At 40.7% G+C, this 20,002-nt stretch overlaps 1 protein-coding gene across 3 annotated transcripts in view; it reads left to right on the forward strand.

Moving 5' to 3' along the window:
- The window catches only part of CACNA1S (calcium voltage-gated channel subunit alpha1 S), a 3,469,037-nt gene that overhangs the window by 1,353,366 nt on the left and 2,095,669 nt on the right, over positions 1–20,002 (forward strand). For all 3 annotated transcript variants that reach the window (XM_044076603.1, XM_044076604.1, XM_044076605.1), the window contains one exon: positions 13,135–13,249. In XM_044076603.1, coding sequence (XP_043932538.1) covers positions 13,135–13,249 — 115 coding nt within the window. The remainder of the gene's footprint in view (positions 1–13,134; positions 13,250–20,002) is intronic.

Raw genomic sequence — 20,002 nt, forward strand, 5'->3', positions numbered from 1 at the left:
GGAGGAGGAATAGTCTGTTTAAGAGGAGTCTTGTATGAGGAGAGGTTATATAGTAGGAGTAGGAGAGAGTTGGAAGTAAGAAGTAGAGTTATTTTTAGAGATGTCATTCTGGGGAGGGTCTTCTATGTGTAGTTGCTAGTGGTTGTAGGAGATGAGAAGGTGTTCTGTGTGTTAAGGGTTAACGTGAAGGAAAGGGGAGTAGATGCATTAGATGGGAAATGAGGAAAGACTAGGTGGGATTGGTTGTTGGTTTGTAGGCGTGGTTCTGGTTAAGTATAAATGTACGTGTAGTGGGGTGGGTGGGAATTGGGGGTAGGGTAGAACAGCGGAGTGAGGGTGAACAGAGCGGGGCAGCCACCAGTATCGTTTCAAAAAAACAATCAATCAATCAGTGAGCCTGCCTCTGGTAAGTTAAGAAAGTAGCTCTGAAGAAACAACTAGTACTTAAGAGCTAATTAAATGAATCTTAAGTATCTAAAGGTTAGCATAAGGAGGAATTGTATTCACCAACGCAAAAATATCAGAGAAGGTATTAAGTGTAGCAGTGAACACTAAGGGGGTGTGAACTATGGTAGCGGGATCACAATAGTGTGCACACCAGAGTAATGACTGTGAAATTTAACAGATTTACATTAAATTAAATGTAGTGCATACAGGCAAAGGTACTAAAATATGCATACACTGTAAATGGAGATAAGTTTGCTTGTAGCTGCACCCACCAATTGTTCCCATGAAAATGGGAAGTTCCAGTAGAGATGATTAGAATATTGGGAGCCATGTTTTGATGATTAGAATATTGGGAGCCACGTTTTTCTGTTGAGCAGAGATAAGGCAACTGCAAATGGAGATAAGTTTGCCTGTAGTTGCACCATCCAATTGTTCTCGTGAAAATGGGAGGTTCCACTAGAGATGGTTGTAATATTGGGAGCCGCAATATTCTGTTAAGCCGAGATAAGGCAACTGCAAATGGAGATAAGATTGCTTGTAGTTGCACCCACCGATTGTTCCTGTGAAAATGGGGGGGGGTGTTCCAGTAGAGATGATTAGAATATTGGGAGCCACATTTTTCTGTTAAGCAGAGATAAGGCAACTGCAGATGTAGGTAAGTTTGCTTGTACTTGCACCATCTGATTGTTCCCTTGAAAATGGCGGCTTCCAGTAGAGACGATTAGAATATTGGGAGCTGTGTTTTTCTGTTAAGCAGAGATAAGGCAACTGCAAATGGAGATATGTTTGCTTGTAGTTGCATGCTCCAATTGCTCCTGTGAAAATGGGGGGTTCCAGTACAGATGATTAGAATATTGGGAGCCACATTTTTCTGTTAAGTAGAGATAAGGCAAAGCAGGTGCACCACTGGGAGAAGGCCAGAACCTGCCGGTACAGTTTACTTTATATACAAATTGTTTTCTTTACTTTGGAGGAAAAGCACATTTCAGTCAAAGAAACATTATGTGCAAGCCCTGGCAAAATATGTCTCAGAATGAGTAACCATATTTTTAGGGTAGATACCAGTGCAAGTCATCATTATTGTGAAGATGACACTTCAGAGATTTTGTTCTTTCAGTTGTATATAGTTCTTCCTTTATTTTGCTTTTTAAATGGATTTGGGGAAAGGCATCGTGAATTGAACTCTTTGGAAAATGTGATGTGAGCTGAAACAAAGGTGTGGAATCGCTACTATGTAAAAGTCATGTTAGTGAAGTGTAACAAAGTATGTGTAAGCTCATATTAGGAAGAACTTGTGTACCAGAAATGACATGCATTGTAAATGTTTATAACTTTAAAATAGCAAAAATTCTCCTTTGACAGTTTTAATATGGAATGTAAATGGCTTTACAGGCACAGAAAAAAGCAGAGTACTGAACTTATGAAATGTAGAGTGCAAATTGTCATGGTGCAGGAGATAAAATTGGATAGAAATGAACACATACTTGGGTGATTGTCTCCTTGCTGCTACAACTAAGGAGTCTCTAAACAAAGCTAGAGGTTACTTCTTACAGCCCTGCCCATCCTTAGGTACCGCTGTAAATTCTGATATCCATTACATTCCATAACATTTACTGGATTCCTTATGAGTAAAAGATGGGTGGTCATTTCACCACTGGAAAGAATTCACATCCTCAAAACCACTATCATACATCTCTTGACTCACTCATCTCTGCAAGCCGTTTTGGTACTTTGGGTTCTAGGTCTTATGACTTCCTCTGTCATCATGGTTCTTTAAGGTTCAGTCATCCCAGTCAGCAGGCCATCCCGCTACCCCAGTAATGTTGACTCAACTGTGTAAGGCACATTTAAAATGGTGACTCAGCCATCCCACAATTTCATTGGAGACCCCTTTTGATGTTCTTCATATTAATCACTGCTGAAGTTGCCTAAGCTACATTGGTTATATCTAGCATAGGATATGATAGCCAGCCAGATTAAAAAGCTTCAGGACACCTTCTCGTGCACACAGCATTAGTCAGCTTGAGCCAAACTGAGTTGACTAAAAAGACAGTTTTGGGCACCAAGCCCTTCAGAGCTTTCCTGCCTCTGGATAAAGTGATTCTCTGAGGATTGACAGTTGGCTAACAGTGTTCCATTGCTGGGTAGATAATTACCTTTGTGGAAAAACTTTCTACATTAATTTTAAACTTGTTTAAATATACTTTCCATGAAAATAAGTACTTTTAAGCTGAAATAAGTATTTTCCTTGCCTGACAAGTGACTTTTATGTACTTTTAAACAGTACAGCACTTTTTTATTTTTTTGTGATAAAATGTTATTTAAAGTTGCATAAAATTACTTTTTCCCATGGAGAAACTATGTTTATTTTACTTTTTGGGACTGGGGAAAGGATTTATAATTCAATTCCATGAGTTCTTTACCAACTTTATATTAAAGCTGTCAACAGACCCACACTCCTCAATCCCCACTATATAACCCATCAAATAACGCTAACTCCTTCACCTGTCAACCTGTACCAACTTACACAATCTATAGACACCTAACCAGACTTAAACCCACCACCTTAGCAGTAGACAAACTACCTGCCAAATTCCTACAAATAACCACTAAAGCCATTTCCTACCCAGTCTCTATAATCATTAACAGATCAATCTCAGAACAAAAGGTGCCACTTCTCTGGAAAATCTCCTACATTATATCAGTTCACAAAGGGGGCAACTCCACTTACCTAACAAACTACCGCCCTATAGCTATACTTCCCCACTGGCTAAAATAATGGAAAAATCTATCCATACCCAGGTCCTAACATATCTCCTCTCCAACAATCTTCTTGCCGAAACTCAAAACGGATTCCGTCTCAACCATAGCACTACCACTGCACTCATCCATTTTAGTAACCTAGTAAATATGCTACGCAACAGTTTTCCTTGACTTATCAAAGGTGTTTGATACAGTCTCCCATACAAAACTAATAATATCACTCTCAGAATTAAAACTAACTACCCTCACTCTATTATGGTTTCAGGACCATCTCTCCCAATATCAACAAGCTGTTCAGTGGAAAAACTCCCTCAGCCCCCTACTTCCTGTAAAACTAGGGTATCCTGTAAATCTAGGAGTACCCAAGGATCAATCGTAGGACCCCTACTTTTCACTATATTTACAAATAATCTTCACAAAGCCACCCCTGTAGCAAACCTGCTTCAATATGCTGATGACTCCACCTTAATCTGCTCTGCCCCCACCCTCCAACAACTTCAAATCAAGACCCAAGAAGCCTTTACATCCATTGAAACCTGGCTAACTCCCAGCTAATACTAAATCCTAAAAAGACCCAACTTATACTCTTTCATCCCTCCAAAGCAGCAGCACCTACTCCCCCGTTCTCTATTTCTGCATTAAATAATACTCCTATCTCCCCATCACACAAACCAAATTACTAGGGTTCATTATTGACAATAATATGAAATTTGACAAATACATAGCTTATACAATAACCAAAAGCAACATAAAAACTAGGTACTCTTTACAGATGTAAAAACTTTCTAACCAGCAACAGTAAAGTTACTCTAGTTTGTACCCATCTTCTCTCTACCTTACTGTATGCTTCTCCTGTCCTAACTAATCTAAACAAGAGCAATTTAAACAAGCTATCAGTATGCTACAACAAAATAGCAAAATTCGCCACAAACTCCTCCTACCATTGTCAGGCCCTTAAACAGCTTTCCTGGCTTGAACTCCCTAACACCTTAGCTCTAAATCAACTTTTTCTGGCTCACCAAATACTGTACCAACCTGTCAAAACTCCATCCTTACAAGACCTGATCATCCTCTACTCCAATAACCGAGAACGTAGATCCACTAACAAGGCACTAATCACAATCTCTAAAAGCCATTACAGCCCTGATGACTCCCTCTATTCTAGCAACATTGCCAAGACTTGGAACTCCCTACCACTACAAATCAGGGTGCAACCTAATAAAATCATCTTCAAAAAACAGCTTATTTCCCACCTAAACAACTCCTGGACAGGCAACTGCCCAGAAATCTTTAAAAAACAGCTTATATCCCACCTAAACAACTCCTGGACATACAACTACCTAACACCTGGCTATCGTATTCTAACTCCTTTCCCCTACCCACTATCCAACCTCTTTAAAACTCCCACAGATGCACTATATATTATTACACGTTACTTGTAACTGCCTAGCACCTGGCTGACATATTCTAACTCCTTTCCCCTACCCACTATGCAACCTCTTTAAAACTCCCACAGATGCACTATATATTATCACACATTACTTGTAACTGCCTAGCACCTGGCTGACATATTCTAACTCCTTTCCCCTACCCACTATCCAACCTCCTCTTTAAAACTCCCACAGATGCACTATATATTATCATACGTTACGTGTAACTGCCTGGCACGTGGCTGACATATTCTAACTCCTTTCCCCTACCCACTATCCACCCACTATCCAACCTCCTCTTTAAAACTCCCACAGATGCACTATATATTGTCACACATTACTTGTAACTGCCTAGAACCTGGCTGACATATTCTATCTCCTTTCCCCTACCCACTATCCAACCTCCTCTTTAAAACTCCCACAGATGCACTATATATTATCATACGTTACGTGTAACTGCCTGGCACGTGGCTGACATATTCTAACTCCTTTTCCCTACCCACTATCCACCCACTATCCAACCTCCTCTTTAAAACTCCCACAGATGCACTATAAATTATCACACGTTACTTGTAACTGCCTAGCACCTGGCTGACATATTCTAACTCCTTTCCCCTACCTACTATCCAACCTCTTTAAAACTCCCACAGATGCACTATATATTATCACACGTTACTTGTAACTGCCTAGCACCTGGCTGACATATTCTAACTCCTTTCCCCTATTTACTATTTAAACGCTTTAAAACTCCCACAGATGCACTATATATTATCACACATTACTTGTAACTGCCTGGCACCTGGCTGACATATTCTAACTCCTTTCCCCTACCCACTATCCAACCTCCTCTTTAAAACTCCCACAGATGCACTATATATTACCACACTTTACTTGTAACTGCCTAACACCTGGCTGACATATTCTAACTCCTTTCCTTTACCCACTATCCAACCTCTTTAAAACTCCCACAGATGCACTATATATTATCACACGTTACTTACTAACTCACTGTCACCTACTCCCCACTGCCCCAGCTATACCCACTAACTCTCTCCTAGACTAAGTTGAAAACTTGTCTATATTCTCTTCCTGTTTTAGTTTTTCCTTTGTCTTATCTTCAGTACATCTTCATGATTATCTCTATTAGACATACTGTATGAACAACAATCAAATGTTAGTACCTGCTATACTTTTAATTGTATGTCTAAATCACTATGCTTATGTAAATATCTTAAGCAATCATATGTTATTGTCTGCTATATTTTTATAACTGAATGTGTAAATATCTTATGTATAGTATGTTAGCCATCGTTCTGAAGCTTTTCAACCCCGGGCCTCTGCTGAAAACTGACAGTTCTGTCGAGTCGGACCTTCCCGGTAAACAAATGTAAAATAAAATAAAATAAATAAATTTAAAATGCTTTGTACTGTATTTTTTTTTGGGGGGGAAGTTACTTTTTTGCTGCTTTCATAGGTTTATAGGGTGGTACTAGGCTATCGGCCCTAGGGCCTATACAAGCCTAGCCATAACAATTCCCTGGCTATTTCTTCCCACAATATTTACTCCCCTGGATCCCTGTCTAGCAGGGCGACTGACGTGATCCCCGGAATGAATTTCCTATCTCCCACCCAATCGTAAAGGTTCCTTTTGAAGAGGGCCAAAGAGGCACTCTGCTTGACATATGTGGGCAGTCTATTCCAGAGTCTGGGGAGTCTTTGGATCAGGAACCTATCCCTCCAGCATGTTTTGTTCATTGTGATGACAAGGTTTAGATCCCTGAAGCGTGTGGCTCTGAGGGATTGGGATTTCTTTAAGTGTAGCATGTCCAGCACCTCTGGGTTTGACATGGCCTTGTATGTTAAGCAGAGATCACCTCTGAGTAGACAATATGCGACAGTATAGCTGGAGTTTTTTTAGACGGTCAGCATAGGGCATCTGCTTTAGGCCTGTGATTCTTTTAGTGAGGTATTTCTGTGGCCTTTCAGTTGTTGCAGATGTCTTGAGCGGTACATACCAAATGGGGCATTGTATTCTATAGTGGGTCTAATGAGGGATGAGTACAGTGGGACAATGACCTCCTTTTTTCTGGATGAAAAGCCCTTAGTGATGAGGTGTGCCACATAGAAGGATTTCCTGACTGTTGCAATGTGGTTATTGAAGGTGAGACCATTGTCCACCTGTGTCCCTAAGTTTCTTATCACACTTTCGGTGTTTAGTGTACTGCCACCTATGTGGTAATTCAAGGGTACATGTTTTTTCCCAAAGGGGATAACTATACATTTCTTGGCAGTGAGCTTGAACCCATGGCTCTGGCACCAAGCATCTGTTTCTGTAAGGCCTGTTTGTAGAATATCCACATCATCTGGGGATTCAGTAATGGCTCCCAGTTTACAGTCATCTGCGAACTTTGTTAGCCAGAGTCCCTTAGTGCTGAACTGTACTTCAGAGAAGTAGATGCCAAACAGGAGCGGTCCCATGACTGAACCCTGAGGTACTCCACTTGTCACTTGTCTGGACCTGGATTTGGAGTCGGCTACTTTTACAGTGTGGGTTCTGTCAGTAAGCCAGTTGGCAACCCATGGAGTGACATAGGGATTAATGCCCAGCTTAGTAAGTTTATCTATGATTCCAGAGTGGGGAATGGTGTTGAAGGCCTTGGCAAGGTCCAAATAGGCTGTGTGGACTGCCTTACCCTTGTCCACAGCTCTGGAGACTGATTCGAAGAAGTCAGTCAGATTCAGGAGACAAGATCGGCCCTTCATGAACCCAAACTGGGTGGGGTCCAGTGTTTGAAGATTGCCAATGTCTTTGTTTATAAGTTCCATGATAATACATTCCATGGCCTTGCAGATCAGGCTCATCAGACTGATGGAGCGGTAGTTCCCAGGATCTAAGGTGGATCCCCCCTTGTGGAGTGGGATAACTGTAGCTGTGTGCCACTCAGTGGGCACGAATCCTGAGGTGAGGCTATGATTAAACATGACACTTAGGTGAGGTGCCAGTTCATTTTGTAGTTCATGTAGTACACAGCCCAGGATGTCGTCTGGTCCCATGGATGCTGTATTCTTAGCTTTGAAGAGTGCAGTTTTTACCTGTGTTGCCGTTATTACCGGAATTTGGCAATCTTTCGGTATTGAGATGGGCCCTTTAGGGGGTGAGAGGGGGGTGAAGTTGGCACTGAATTGATCTTCCAGGATATTGGCAATATCCTTGGGATCAGTATATTTAATGCCATTCTGTTGTAGCTCAGAGCAGATCTGAACATTGCCATTTAGATTCTTGACATAGCTATAGATTGCCTTGTGGTTGTGTATGGAATCTTTGGCAATTTTATTTCCGTAACTAGCTTTGGAGGATTTTATGAGGGATCCCAGCTTCTTACTGAGGCTGGTAAGGGAGTTTTTTGCATCCTAGCATTTTCCTCTTTTTTGCAACAGTTTCTTCCTTTTGTTGTAAAGTTTGTTTATGGCAGAGGACCATCAGATTGGCTTCTTTTTTTTGGTGGAGAGCGTCTTGGTTCTGTTTGGGATGGCACAATTCATGCACGAGTGGATGTGCTCATACAGTGCGTTAGTGTAGGATTCACAGTCGAACTTTCAGTTCCTGTCTGCATGGGTGTCATGAAGTTTGTCACTTCTGACTTGAGTTGCATGAAGTTGGCTGTGGAGAAGTTTTTTTACGTAGGTTTCCTTACTGGGGTGGGGGGGTGGGGGAGGGATATGGATGTCATGGGTGATTAGCTAATGGTCAGACCTGACCAACGAGGGGGTAACCATAGGTGTGGAGCATCAATTTCCCATGTTGGTAATGACCAGGTCTAGGATATTGGAGCCCCTGGTGGGACTATGGTTTAGTTAATCCAGGGCATTGGAATTTATGAATTCCAAGAACTGTTGGGCAAAGGTGTTGATACACGAGTAGTTTTCCCAGTTAATGGCAGGGTAGTTGAAATCATCCATTGTTAGGGTATTTGGTTGTATCTTATTATTTTCCAGTATGTTTTGAAAGGTTTAGTGAGAATATTGGGGCATGGTGGGGGATCTGTAGCAAGCTACAATTTAGATTGCAGTTTTACCAAGTGTTAGTTGCACCTTGAGAATTTCAGACGCTTTGTGTTGGGCAACTAGCCTGTTGGTGTGGATATTCTTGGTGAATATGGACATTCCTCCACCTTTAGTGTTTTGGTCCTGGTTTGGTGGCCGAAAAGTGTGGTATGAGTTGTAGCGTGGTATTGCAGGAGTGCTCTCTGGAGCCTTGAACCAAGTCTCAGGTACTGCACAGATATCAATGTTCTCCATTTTTAGGAGTGCCTCGAAAGAGTGCATTTTGAGGTTTAGACTTCTAGCATTGAGTAGCATTACCTTTAGATTTTGCATGCTTGTACCTGTTATGATGGTGGTTTTGTCCTTTGAACTTTCCTATTTTACTGACTATTGCAGCTAAGCTTCCCGTGGAAAACAAGCATCTTGTTCGGCTTGACCATGGAACAAACTACATGTCCCTCACTCAAACCTCTCCAGCCAAAAATAGGATAACTAAGCAGCCTTTGACATCACAACATGCTGGTAATTTGCCAAGCTGGTTCTTCAGACTACGTATCTTTTTCTTCAGATCCCAGTGGTGTAGTCCTTACAGCTGCCATGGACTTGGGGTTAGCCACATCCTCTTCTACTGTTGAAGTCCCCTCAGTGGGCAAGAGAGAGCCATTTTTGCCAGTCATAGAATCTTGTGCTCGTCCCTGAAGAAGCTGTTGCTGGCAATACCAGGTTTGTTTGCCTTAGCATTCCTGTCAAAAATACATAGAAAACTAAACATTTATCTTCTTCCATGTCAGTTACTCTGGACAGGAGTAATTTATCAGGCTTGGTTCAGGATCTTAAGCAGGCTTTCGACCCTTCTTATAAGGTGGTTTCTGGTAAAAGAGAAAAAGATTCCTCCTTCCGTGAAGATGTTCAAAAATCGGAATTTCATTTTTTTTCCAAGATCGCTGCACACTGATTAACAACTTAACTTCAGCTTGCCCAGTATGAAAAAAGAAACTAAAAGAGATGGGCCAGGAACTCTTGTCACTTTTAGTAAATTCATTTACTGGCTAGTAAGTACACTGCCTGAATGCCAACAAAGAAAAAACTAAGAGAGTCTAAAAGAAAATCAGCTAGAAAAGGTGACATGAAAACACTGACTGGGAACAGTACTGCAACTGTTCAGCAAAAAGCAGTTCAAGCTCCAGTCTTTAGTGCAGTGGAAGGCATGATTTCTAGTAATCTAGTCAAAAATAAGTCATATGAGCTGATTAAAATAAATGAAACACTGAGTGAGTATATCAACTGAAATAAAAGGTTGGAAAAATTGAAGAAGCTTCAAATGGATATTCAGATGAGTTGATAAAACTATAAAAATCAGAGGTCAAAATGAAGAAAAGGCTGGCTGACTATGAGACTGTTCACGAAAAGATGCTTCAAAAAATGTTAGTAGTAGAGGATAGAGCACTTAGGGAAAATCTGAAATTTTCTGCTGTACCAGAGAAACTAGAAGGAACAGACTGTATTAATGTTATGAATGCACAAATAAGCAACTGGACTGGTATTCCACAGCAGGAACTGTTTATTGAAAGCTCGCAATTTGTATATGCTGCAAATATGGCCATGAGAACTCAGCCAAGACCAGTATTTGAAAAGATGCAAACTTACCAGCAGAAAGAATCTATCCTGACAAAACTGTGGCAAAAGAGCAAAGTATTAAAAGTTGAAGATATTAGAATGTTTGTGGAAAATGAGTATTTACTGTACACTATGTAGAAGAGGAACAAATTTATTCTGGCAATCAAGGAATGTGAATAGGCAGGTGTGAGATTTAAGCTGATGTAATCAGCTGTCTTCAGACTATTTTTCCTTAAGTATCAAACTGATTTTTTGATGCAGAACAGGCTAAGGAGTAAATGCAAAAGTTTGTCCTAAAAATGAGACATCAAGCAGCAGAGGACTCTGCTTCCTATTCTTCTAATAATAAAGTACATGTAGATACTTTGCAATGAAACCTTTTCCACTGTTCCAAAGGAAAATTCTTGAGACAGATGAAAGCACATGACTTGACCAGAAAAATAGAGAATACCTTGTAATTGAAGCAGAATCTGGAGTTGGAAGAAGGAAGTGAATAGGCAGAAGACCAGCAACATGAAATTAGTGAATAAATGTGAGACTACAAAGCATCAGATGCATTTGTGAAGTATGGCTGTATGACAAAAAGCGGAAAGAGTGAACATTTGCTGACTTTGTTAAACTTGTGAGAAGCTGAAAGACATTTGCCTCACTTCATGTCATTAATGTTTGGAAAAGACACTGTGGGGAGGGGAAGAGGAAGGATAAAGGTAACAGTAAGTAAAACAATTTCTGTTCTTAACAGTGTGACTGTGAACATTTTCACAATGTAAATTGCTTATTTTACTGTCAAGCATTTGTAGTTATTGTATGTGATAAAGATATTAAAGTAAAAAATGCATTTTTGTCTTTCTTCATTTTTAGTATTAAGTGTAGGCTTTACAATGCCAAAAGAGAAAAAAAGGCTAGGCAAAAGCATGTTTAAATTGCTAGGCTGTAATCTTGGATTGTTGAGGTGGGGGTGGGATGTAGAAGTGCACAGATAAGAATGTAAGTAGAGCTGATATGTTTTCTATGTTTTTTTTTTATATATATATATTCTGTATATATACACGCTCCTAAACATATTGAGATTTCATAAATTATTTTAACCACTGCTACTAATAGCCAATGGATTAATTTCCTATATAAATATATATGTTATAACATGTTTTGTAATAAAACATACATCATATGATTTTCCCTTTTTACTACCCCATAGTACAAGTTATTGGCATGCCTGGAGCGTGTATATATACAGATATATGGACAAACATGTTTTCAAAATAATTATTTCTTGTACAAAGTTTTTTTACTTGGCATGCAAACTATATATGATTTTTTTGAATCTCTTTGGTTTACTAAGGAACACTATGAGACTTGTGTATTTTTTCAGACAATATGTTACCATATGTCTAATACATTTATGTATATATACAACTGTCTCTGGATATATATTACTTGATTTTTATACCATAATATATGTAGGATATGCTTGAGATTTTCTATGTGTGGCATTGTAATTATGGAATATGTGTCTCTATATGTAAACAAATATGTTATAATGCACTTTAAGAAAATACTTATTTACATTTATATATATGTTTATTATTTTGTAATGTAATGTTTTATTATACCTCATACATTATTATTTAGATTTTGATGTAAACTTTGATGCCCATTGCTAACTTGGTTGATTGAATTATTTGGTTGGATCATACCATGTTTTTCATTGGTTGGGGCTATGTATAAATATTCACCATTTACATTGGATGGAACACTCTATTCACTGATGAAGGCTGGTTAGCCGAAACCGGTTTGAACAAAGAAAATTAAAATGGTTACTCAATAAATATTCTATATTTACTTTGGATTTAAGTGTTTCTGTATTGCGATTGCTGGCCGTTGGTGCATGAGTGGTTTTGAAAGGGCCTGCATTGGAGGTGATATTTCCTTCTTTGGCAAACTTTATTACTGTTAGGTAGAAGAGGACGATCAAGTCTTCTGTTAATTTTTGATCTGATTTGTGGTACCTGATGTAGGCTTAGTGCTTACTGAGAGGTGCTGATAAGGTGGTTGATGATATCTATGCTTAGGAAAATCTTCAAAGACCTATAAAAAATCACCAAGTTACAACATTAGGAAGCACAGTATGATCTAATCATCTTAATGTTATACTTACAATTAATTGTCTGAGTTACTTGGACAAATGTGTAGTGTAGTTTGCATTTTCACTTCACTCTGCATCATTTATTTTTGATTAAAGAGTTGCCATCTCTGACATCTTTTCATTGTGATGTGTTCCCAGCAAGTGTGCTAAATTTCTGGAGGTCATGTTCAGGTGTTCTGACAAGAAAGCTGCTCATTGTAATAATATTATATTAAGATGAATACTGTTTCTGGGCCTGTGTACACTGGTTTTGGAGAAGGTTGACACGTTATATGTAGATTAGTAAGCATGTTTGCTCAGCTTCAGTGATAATGAGCAGTCTCATTCTGGAGGACTGGAAAACAACACTGCTGTCAGCATTGTTAGAAAAAATGGTGATTCAGTACATTAGAAATTGTGTAATATGAGGGCATTGCTACTGTCAGATAACAATGAATCATTGCTTGCAATATTGGTAAAATTTCCTACTGAATGGAATATGGTAAGTACAGGATTTGCTGTGTACTGTATGTAGTCTGCTATCTGTGTCATTGTTTTTTGTCATTCACTACTCAGCCTCGGCTGTTTCCTTGCAGTAGAAGTAATTACCTTCGCATGAAACATTTCATCAGAAAAGTACACAAGCATTACTTTAGCTTTTTCTTTTTGTAATACTGCTTCTGTTCCTTAATGAGTCCTCCCCACCAGATATTCTACTGAACGTCTTCTTGGCTATTGCTGTGGACAATCTCGCAGAGGCAGAGAGCTTGACCTCTGCACAGAAGGCTAAAGCTGAAGAAAGAAAATTAAAGAAATTGGCAAGGTACAAGTAATCACTAACTGTTTGGAGAGGTGTGCTTGATTGGTATGCAGTGTGTAATTGTTTCTACTGGTTTCCTATCATTAACTCGACACACAGGTGGTCAAGTCCACCAATCCCCGAAACCCTTCTGTGAAAGTCATAATACCTAGTTCTGACATACCCAACACAAACACTGAACCCCAAAACTCCCTGCTGCTCTGAACCCAGGAACAAGTGATGTCTTTCCATTCATTGGTTGCAGTATACCTTACATCTGGGATTCTCCGCCTTGGCTAGCCCAATGTCTTGCCAGTGTAAAAAACCTTTGGTTGCTTTAAGGTATGCTGTACATCACACGTATGCTCCTTGCATAGGGTAGGGCATAAAGGTGACATCTGGACGTAACGTCCTCAGAACTTCTTTGAAGTCAGTCCGAATGCATCTCTCGCTTGTCAGTCTGGACTCCTATGTCCTGTTTGCTGGTTTCCATTCCATTGCAGATAAGTGCCCCATTGGGTTTCATTTTTTCATGTCTTTTGGTTGCTTCTGGGGTTTTGTGTCATCCAGGAAGGGTAAATACCAGCGTGGGAGACAGATTTCCCATAAATACCACCACAAACAGTGTTTTTTTGCCTGGGTGCCTTTCACAACCATACATCCTGCTCTATTTGTCAGGGTGTTGTACCAAAGACTCTGCATAGTAGGCTTTCTTCCCTAGCATTGTATCTGGAGAAACAGTGACTTAAACTTCTTGGTAAGGATGCTATGGAAAGAGGTTAAGAGACCAAGACTGGCATCCTTCTTCTGTCCAGCCTCTGCTGGATGTTTCTCCTGACATGAGTGAAAGCCCGGAGGTTTGCTTGGCTTTGCTGTTGGATTCTTCTGCTGCAACTGGGTTGGAGGCCAGCAGGGATCCGGCTCTCAGCATGTCTGATGAGGCTTTGCAGACATCTGTTTTGGATGTTCAAGGGGAACTATGGTTGATTATTTCTGAGGGGCCTAGTGGTGTTTCTCAGATTTTGTTATTGAATACAGTCCTAGATCAGAGCCTTCCAAGTTTTATAAGGCAGATGTCCCATTAAAGAAAAAGCAGAAAACTAAACATGTTTCTCCTACACCTAGGGATACACAGAGTGAGTGGCTGGCCTTCACTCAGAGTTTGCTTAATGCTTTGATGGCATTGAAACCTCCTCAGGGTGGTTCTGTTCCAGCTCCCCCTTGGTCTTCTACTCCACTTAAAATGCCCATGGAACAGGATTCCTTTGAGGAGGAGTTGGATTCTGATGAGGAATCCCTTGCTTAATCTTCCCAAATTCCTTCTCCTTTGGACTACAGGTCAGAGGAAGAGGAATCTACCGGTCCTGATACTCCCTTTGAAAAAATTTCTTCTGGGGACACAGTGTCCAGGATGATGGATTTTTTTTAAATGGGTTTCTGCTTAGGTCTCTGAGATACATAAGCGGTATTATGAGTTACTGCAGATGGAATCTCTGAAATCTTCTGCTATTCCTCCTGTTTTGGCTCCTTTATTGGATGCATTTCCTAATGCCTCTAAAGCTCCTGATTCTCTTTCCCCTGCTCCCAAGAAGACTGATAAATTGTATAGGGTGCCTGAGGACTGTAATGTTTTGTACAAATGTTCTGCTGCTGGCCCTTCCATGGTGTCTGTAACCACTGACAAGCCCTCTCAGTTGCTTCCTTCGCCCAAGTTGCTACTTTCTCATAAAGACAGCAGAACCATGGAAAGGCTGGATAAGAAGGTTTACAGTTCAGCTACCTTGGCTGTTAGGGCTATTAATTATCAGACCCATACGTCCATGTATGTGTTGGCTCTCTTTTCTCAGGCTTGCCAGATTATTTCTGATCTCTCAGACTCTGAGGGTAAAACTTCTGTTCCCTCCCTGTTAGGGGCTTCCTCACAGGTGGTTCATCATTCCATCAAGTCTAGTTATGATGCAGCAGATGCCTCTTCTAAGGCTGCTGCCTTTGATTTAATGATAAGGAGGTATTCTTGGCTTCGACTTCAACCATTGCCTGATGATATCAAGGCTAAGTTGTTGGATTCTCTGCTTGATAAGAAACACTTGTTTGGGAAAGCTGCTGCTGCTTTAAGTCCCTTCAGGTTAAGGGGAATGTCCTACAGGAACTCAAACATGTTTGTTTCTCCTGTTCCTAAATTTCAGAGAACTTACCCCAGTAAACCAGCCTTTGTTTGCAGGCAATCTCACCCTCCTCGTAAGAGCAAAAAGAGTAGCAGGCTCCTCCTGCTACGGCTACTCAGACTTCAAGGTGTCAGAAGTCTTCCTTTCCAGATAAACCTGGTGCTGTGTGACTGCCCATCTCTTCCAAGCCATGTTCCTCTTTCTCTCTGCCTTTCTCTCTCTGTCTCTTTCTTCCTGTTTGGCTTCAGATTACTCAGGATTCTTTGGTTCTGTCCATTATTCACCAGGGTATTTCATGGTGTGGAAATCCCATCCCCCTATTATGGACATTCCTCAGCCTCCATGAGAACAAGTCCCCTTTTTCCCAGAAGTACTTCAAGACCTTTAGACTCACAGTACTATTCAAGAGGTGCTTGTGTTGCAAAGGGGGAGGAGGTTTTACTCGAGGATTTTTCTAGTACCCAGAAAAGAGAGTACTTGGAGATCTGTTCTAGACCTCTCTCATCTCAGCACTTTTCTGAAGGCACCCACTTTTTGAATGTTGTCCCTTCAGACTCTGTTTCCTCTTTTGCTTCCTCATGCTTATATGGTGTCTCCAGATCTCAAGGATGATTATCTCCATATTCCGATCCATCCCCTTTTCAGGAAGTTTTTGTGTTTCTCTGTTGCTTCCTGGCATTTTCAGTTCTGTGCTTTGCCCTGTGGCCTTTCTGCTGCCCCAAGAGTATTCACCAAATGCCTCTCTCCTGTGATGTCTTTTTGCAGGCTTCAGGGGATCCAAGTATTTCCTTACCTGGACAACCTGCTGATTCAGGCCTCATCTCCAGAGATTTTGTTGAAAATCTTCATTTTGCCATTTCCCTTCTTCACAGCCTGGGGTTCACAATAAACTTCAGAAAGTCTTCTCTGACTCCTTCTAAGGATCATGTTTTTTTGGGTTACAGGATTCAGACAGTGCCAATGCTGGCATCCCTGACTCCTTCCAGTGCCTTAACTCTCATTTCCTTCTTTCAAACTCTCCTTTCTCTGGTCTCCATTACAGCCATAGAGTTTCTGTGAGCTCTGGTTTTCATGGCATCCACCATATCTGTGCTCCCTCTGGCCAAACTTTACATGAGAAAGTTTCAGTGGTTCCTGAAGTCAGTTTGGTTTCAACATGCACATCCTCTAGAATTTGTAGTTCCTCTTCTACCTTGACTCAAGAAGGAACTTCACTGGTGGATTCAGCAATTGTCCTTAAATCTCAGGCTTCCTTTTCATCACCCTCTTCCCTCGCAGATACTGCTCACATATGCTTCAGACATGGGAAGGGGAGCAGCTTATGCCTCCCTAAACATGCAGGGGGTCTGGTCTCCTCTTCAACAGAAGGAGCACATCAATGTCAAAGAGATAAGAGCCTTTCTCTTCAGGCTTTTCATCCTCCTTTCTCCCCAGGGCCTCTCAGAGTATTTACAGATAACACTACAGTGACGTGGTATATAAACAAACAGGGGGGAACAAGATCTCACCCTCTTTGCTAGTTGCCACTCCTGGTGTAGGATATTGCTGTCCAGTATCACATGACTCTTTAGGCAGTTTACATTACTTCAGGTAAAAACATTGTGGCAGACATTCTGAGCAGGTCATTATCTCAATTCCACAGATGGATGATTCACAGAAATGTGTTTCTGGACATTGTCTACTAGTGGGGTACCCCTCAAGTAGATCTATCTGCCTTCCCTCTGAACAGGCAGCTTCCTCTTATTTTGTGCCATAGTCCCAGGTCCTCTGGTATGGAAAGTGGATCCCATGTCTTTTTCTTGGAAGGGGATGTTTCTTTATGCTTTCCATTCCCTTCCTCTCATTCCAAACGTCCTGTTCATAATTCAGGAGGATGGTCCCAAAATCATTTTGGAGACTCCCTTTTAGCTGAGACAGCATTGGTTCCCTTTTCTTCTGCATTTAGCCAAGGGCAGTCATCAAAAGTTACCTCATAGGGTGGACCTACTCACACAAGACAAGGGATCTCTAATCCATCCCCACCTCTGCACTCTTCATCTCACACTGTGGATGATAGGATTTTGATTCCACATAGACACCTTTTTTTCTGAGGACGTGCTTGCAGCCCTGCAAGAAGCCAGGAAACAGAATACTAGGAAATCCTTCTTATCCAAATGGAAGCGATTTTCTGTTTGGTGTCTTTCTCGTAACCTAGATCCACTTACTGTGGCTGTTCCATTGGTTCTGTCTTATTTGTGTGAATTGCTCAATGCAGGGTTGGCTTATTCTTCTGTTAAGGCCCACTTATCAGCTATCTCTGCTTGTCTGCCTTTATCTCCTCCTTTAGCTTCCAGATTTGAAGCTAAATAATTCCTTAAAGTTGTCCTTTATATTAGGCCTCCCAGGAAGCATGTTCCTCCTTCCTGGGGTAATAATTTTGTTTTGGAGAAGTTGACTGAGGCTTCTTTTGAGCCTGCTGCTGCAGCTTCCTTGCAAGATTGCTCTTGGAAGACTATTCTTTTGTTGGCCCTTACTTCTGCCATTTGGATGTCTGAGCTACAAGCCCTTATGGTTTGTCCTTTTGTTGGTGTTTCATAAGAACAGGGTGTCCTGTGTACTAATCCTTCTTTTATGCCTAAGGTGGTTAATGAGTTCTCATTTAATTAATATATTAATTTTTCTACTTTTTTCCCCTCTCCACAATCTGCCAGTGAGAGGGTGCTGTATACTTTGGAAATGCATGGACAACTCGGATTTTATTTGTATAAGACTAAGTCTATTAAAATATGATCAGTTTGTTTCTTTTCATCCTGGGTCCCTAGGTATAGCTATATCCAAGCAAACTATTTCTTTGTCTTGGATCTCTAAATCTATTTCTTTTAGTTATATACTTTTCATGGGAACAGCCCTCCTTCTTCTATAAAGGCTCATTCTACTAGAGCTGTGGCTTCTTCTGGTGTTTTTTTCAAGGGGTTGGATACTAACTCTTTTCTTGAAGCAGCTACCTGGACTTTTGTGCGTACCAAGCACTACAAGTTGGATGCAGTCTCCAGAGCTAGAGCTTGTTTTGCTAGGGCCATCCTTCATGTCTTCTTAGAGGGCTCTGCTGGTCTTTCCTCCTCCCAAGTTTCTTCTTGAGCTTTGGCACTCTCCCAGATGTAAAGAATACTGCAACCAGTGAATGGAAGGACATAGTACAGTTGTGTAAGATCTTACCATAACAGTAGATGTCCTTTCCTTCACTGTTGCAGTATTCATTCCCTCCCTCCTCCCTGTGGTCTAGTTATCTCCTGGTTGTACTGTTTACCTCTTGGTTTTCCTTGGACTGGCATTTTTACTGGGATTATTAGTTATGAGGATGATACATTTGAATGTCACTTTTATGCCCTATGCTATGCGAGGAGCATACATGTGACATATGGTGTACCTTAAAGTAACTGAAGGCTTTTTATATTAGCAGGATGTTGGGCTACCCGAGGCAGGGAATCCCAGATGTAAGGAATACTGCAACAGTGAATGAAAAGACATCTACTGTTATGGTAAGATTTTACACAACTGTACTTTACCATGGGTCCAAAAGAGAGGCAGGTTTAGACACCAAGTAGTGTAGATTTTTGACATCCCAAATTTCATAATGTGGGAATTGCATAAGTGGACTCGACCACCTGTGTGTCAAGTATATGACAGTGTTATTTATCATCAGTTACAGGGTAGAGCAAAGCGGGCACCTTTTGCCTCCATATATGCTAATTTACTAATGGGATTGTTTGAAGTTGAACATTTATATAAACATGATCTTGTTAATAAATATATTATACACTACTTTAGATATATAGATACTTTAATTTTTATTTGTCATGGTAGTTATAATCGGGTTCCTAATTTTGTGGAATATTTGATCTAACCTTTGATGGTTTTCAGTGTGGAGAGAATATTCTGTATTTAGATGTGGAACTGAAGGGTTGTAAGAATGTAGAAATTAGAACTTCTGTACACAGAAGGTTTGAGGATGGTGTTCAGTCCCTCCATGGCAATAGTTGCCACCCCCTATTTAATTTCTGCTTTGCCTTATGGAGAATGTTTACATCTGTATAGACTATGTAACAATGAAATAGATTTCTTTAGAGATGCTCAGAGGCTGCTAAAACCTCTTACCTCCTAGGTAGGGCTTTAGATCAGGTTTCACTACCATCCCCCCACTGAATGCACTCACAGCAGCATTAATCAGTAACATTACCTCCCCTTTCTCTCCCTTCTGCACTTCCAAGCTATCATCCCTACTTCAACCTACCTTACTGATTGTTTCTCTTGTCCCACCTTGCAAGTCAAGTTGGGCCTTCCAGCTCCGTTCCCCTCGCTTTGCTCAGGCTCACTTCACTTCTCTACCCTACCCCATTCCCACCCACCCCCATATCAATTACATAAATACTTAGCCATACCCCACCCAGTTTCAAGCAACCAATCAACATACACCCCACTCTAAGCCCATCCCACACGCACTCAGTCAACATAAGTCTCACACTGTTAACCCATCCCATATACCTCAGTTAACAAACACCTTTTTCAGCTGTAGTACAACCAGCTTCAACTCATCACTCCCAACCTTTTCTCTCCCATATCCTATTCTGGTACT

Source organism: Protopterus annectens, chromosome 7.part0, assembly GCF_019279795.1.
Source record: "Protopterus annectens isolate FY-2018-M chromosome 7.part0, PAN1.0, whole genome shotgun sequence".
Lineage (NCBI taxonomy): Eukaryota > Metazoa > Chordata > Ceratodontiformes > Protopteridae > Protopterus > Protopterus annectens.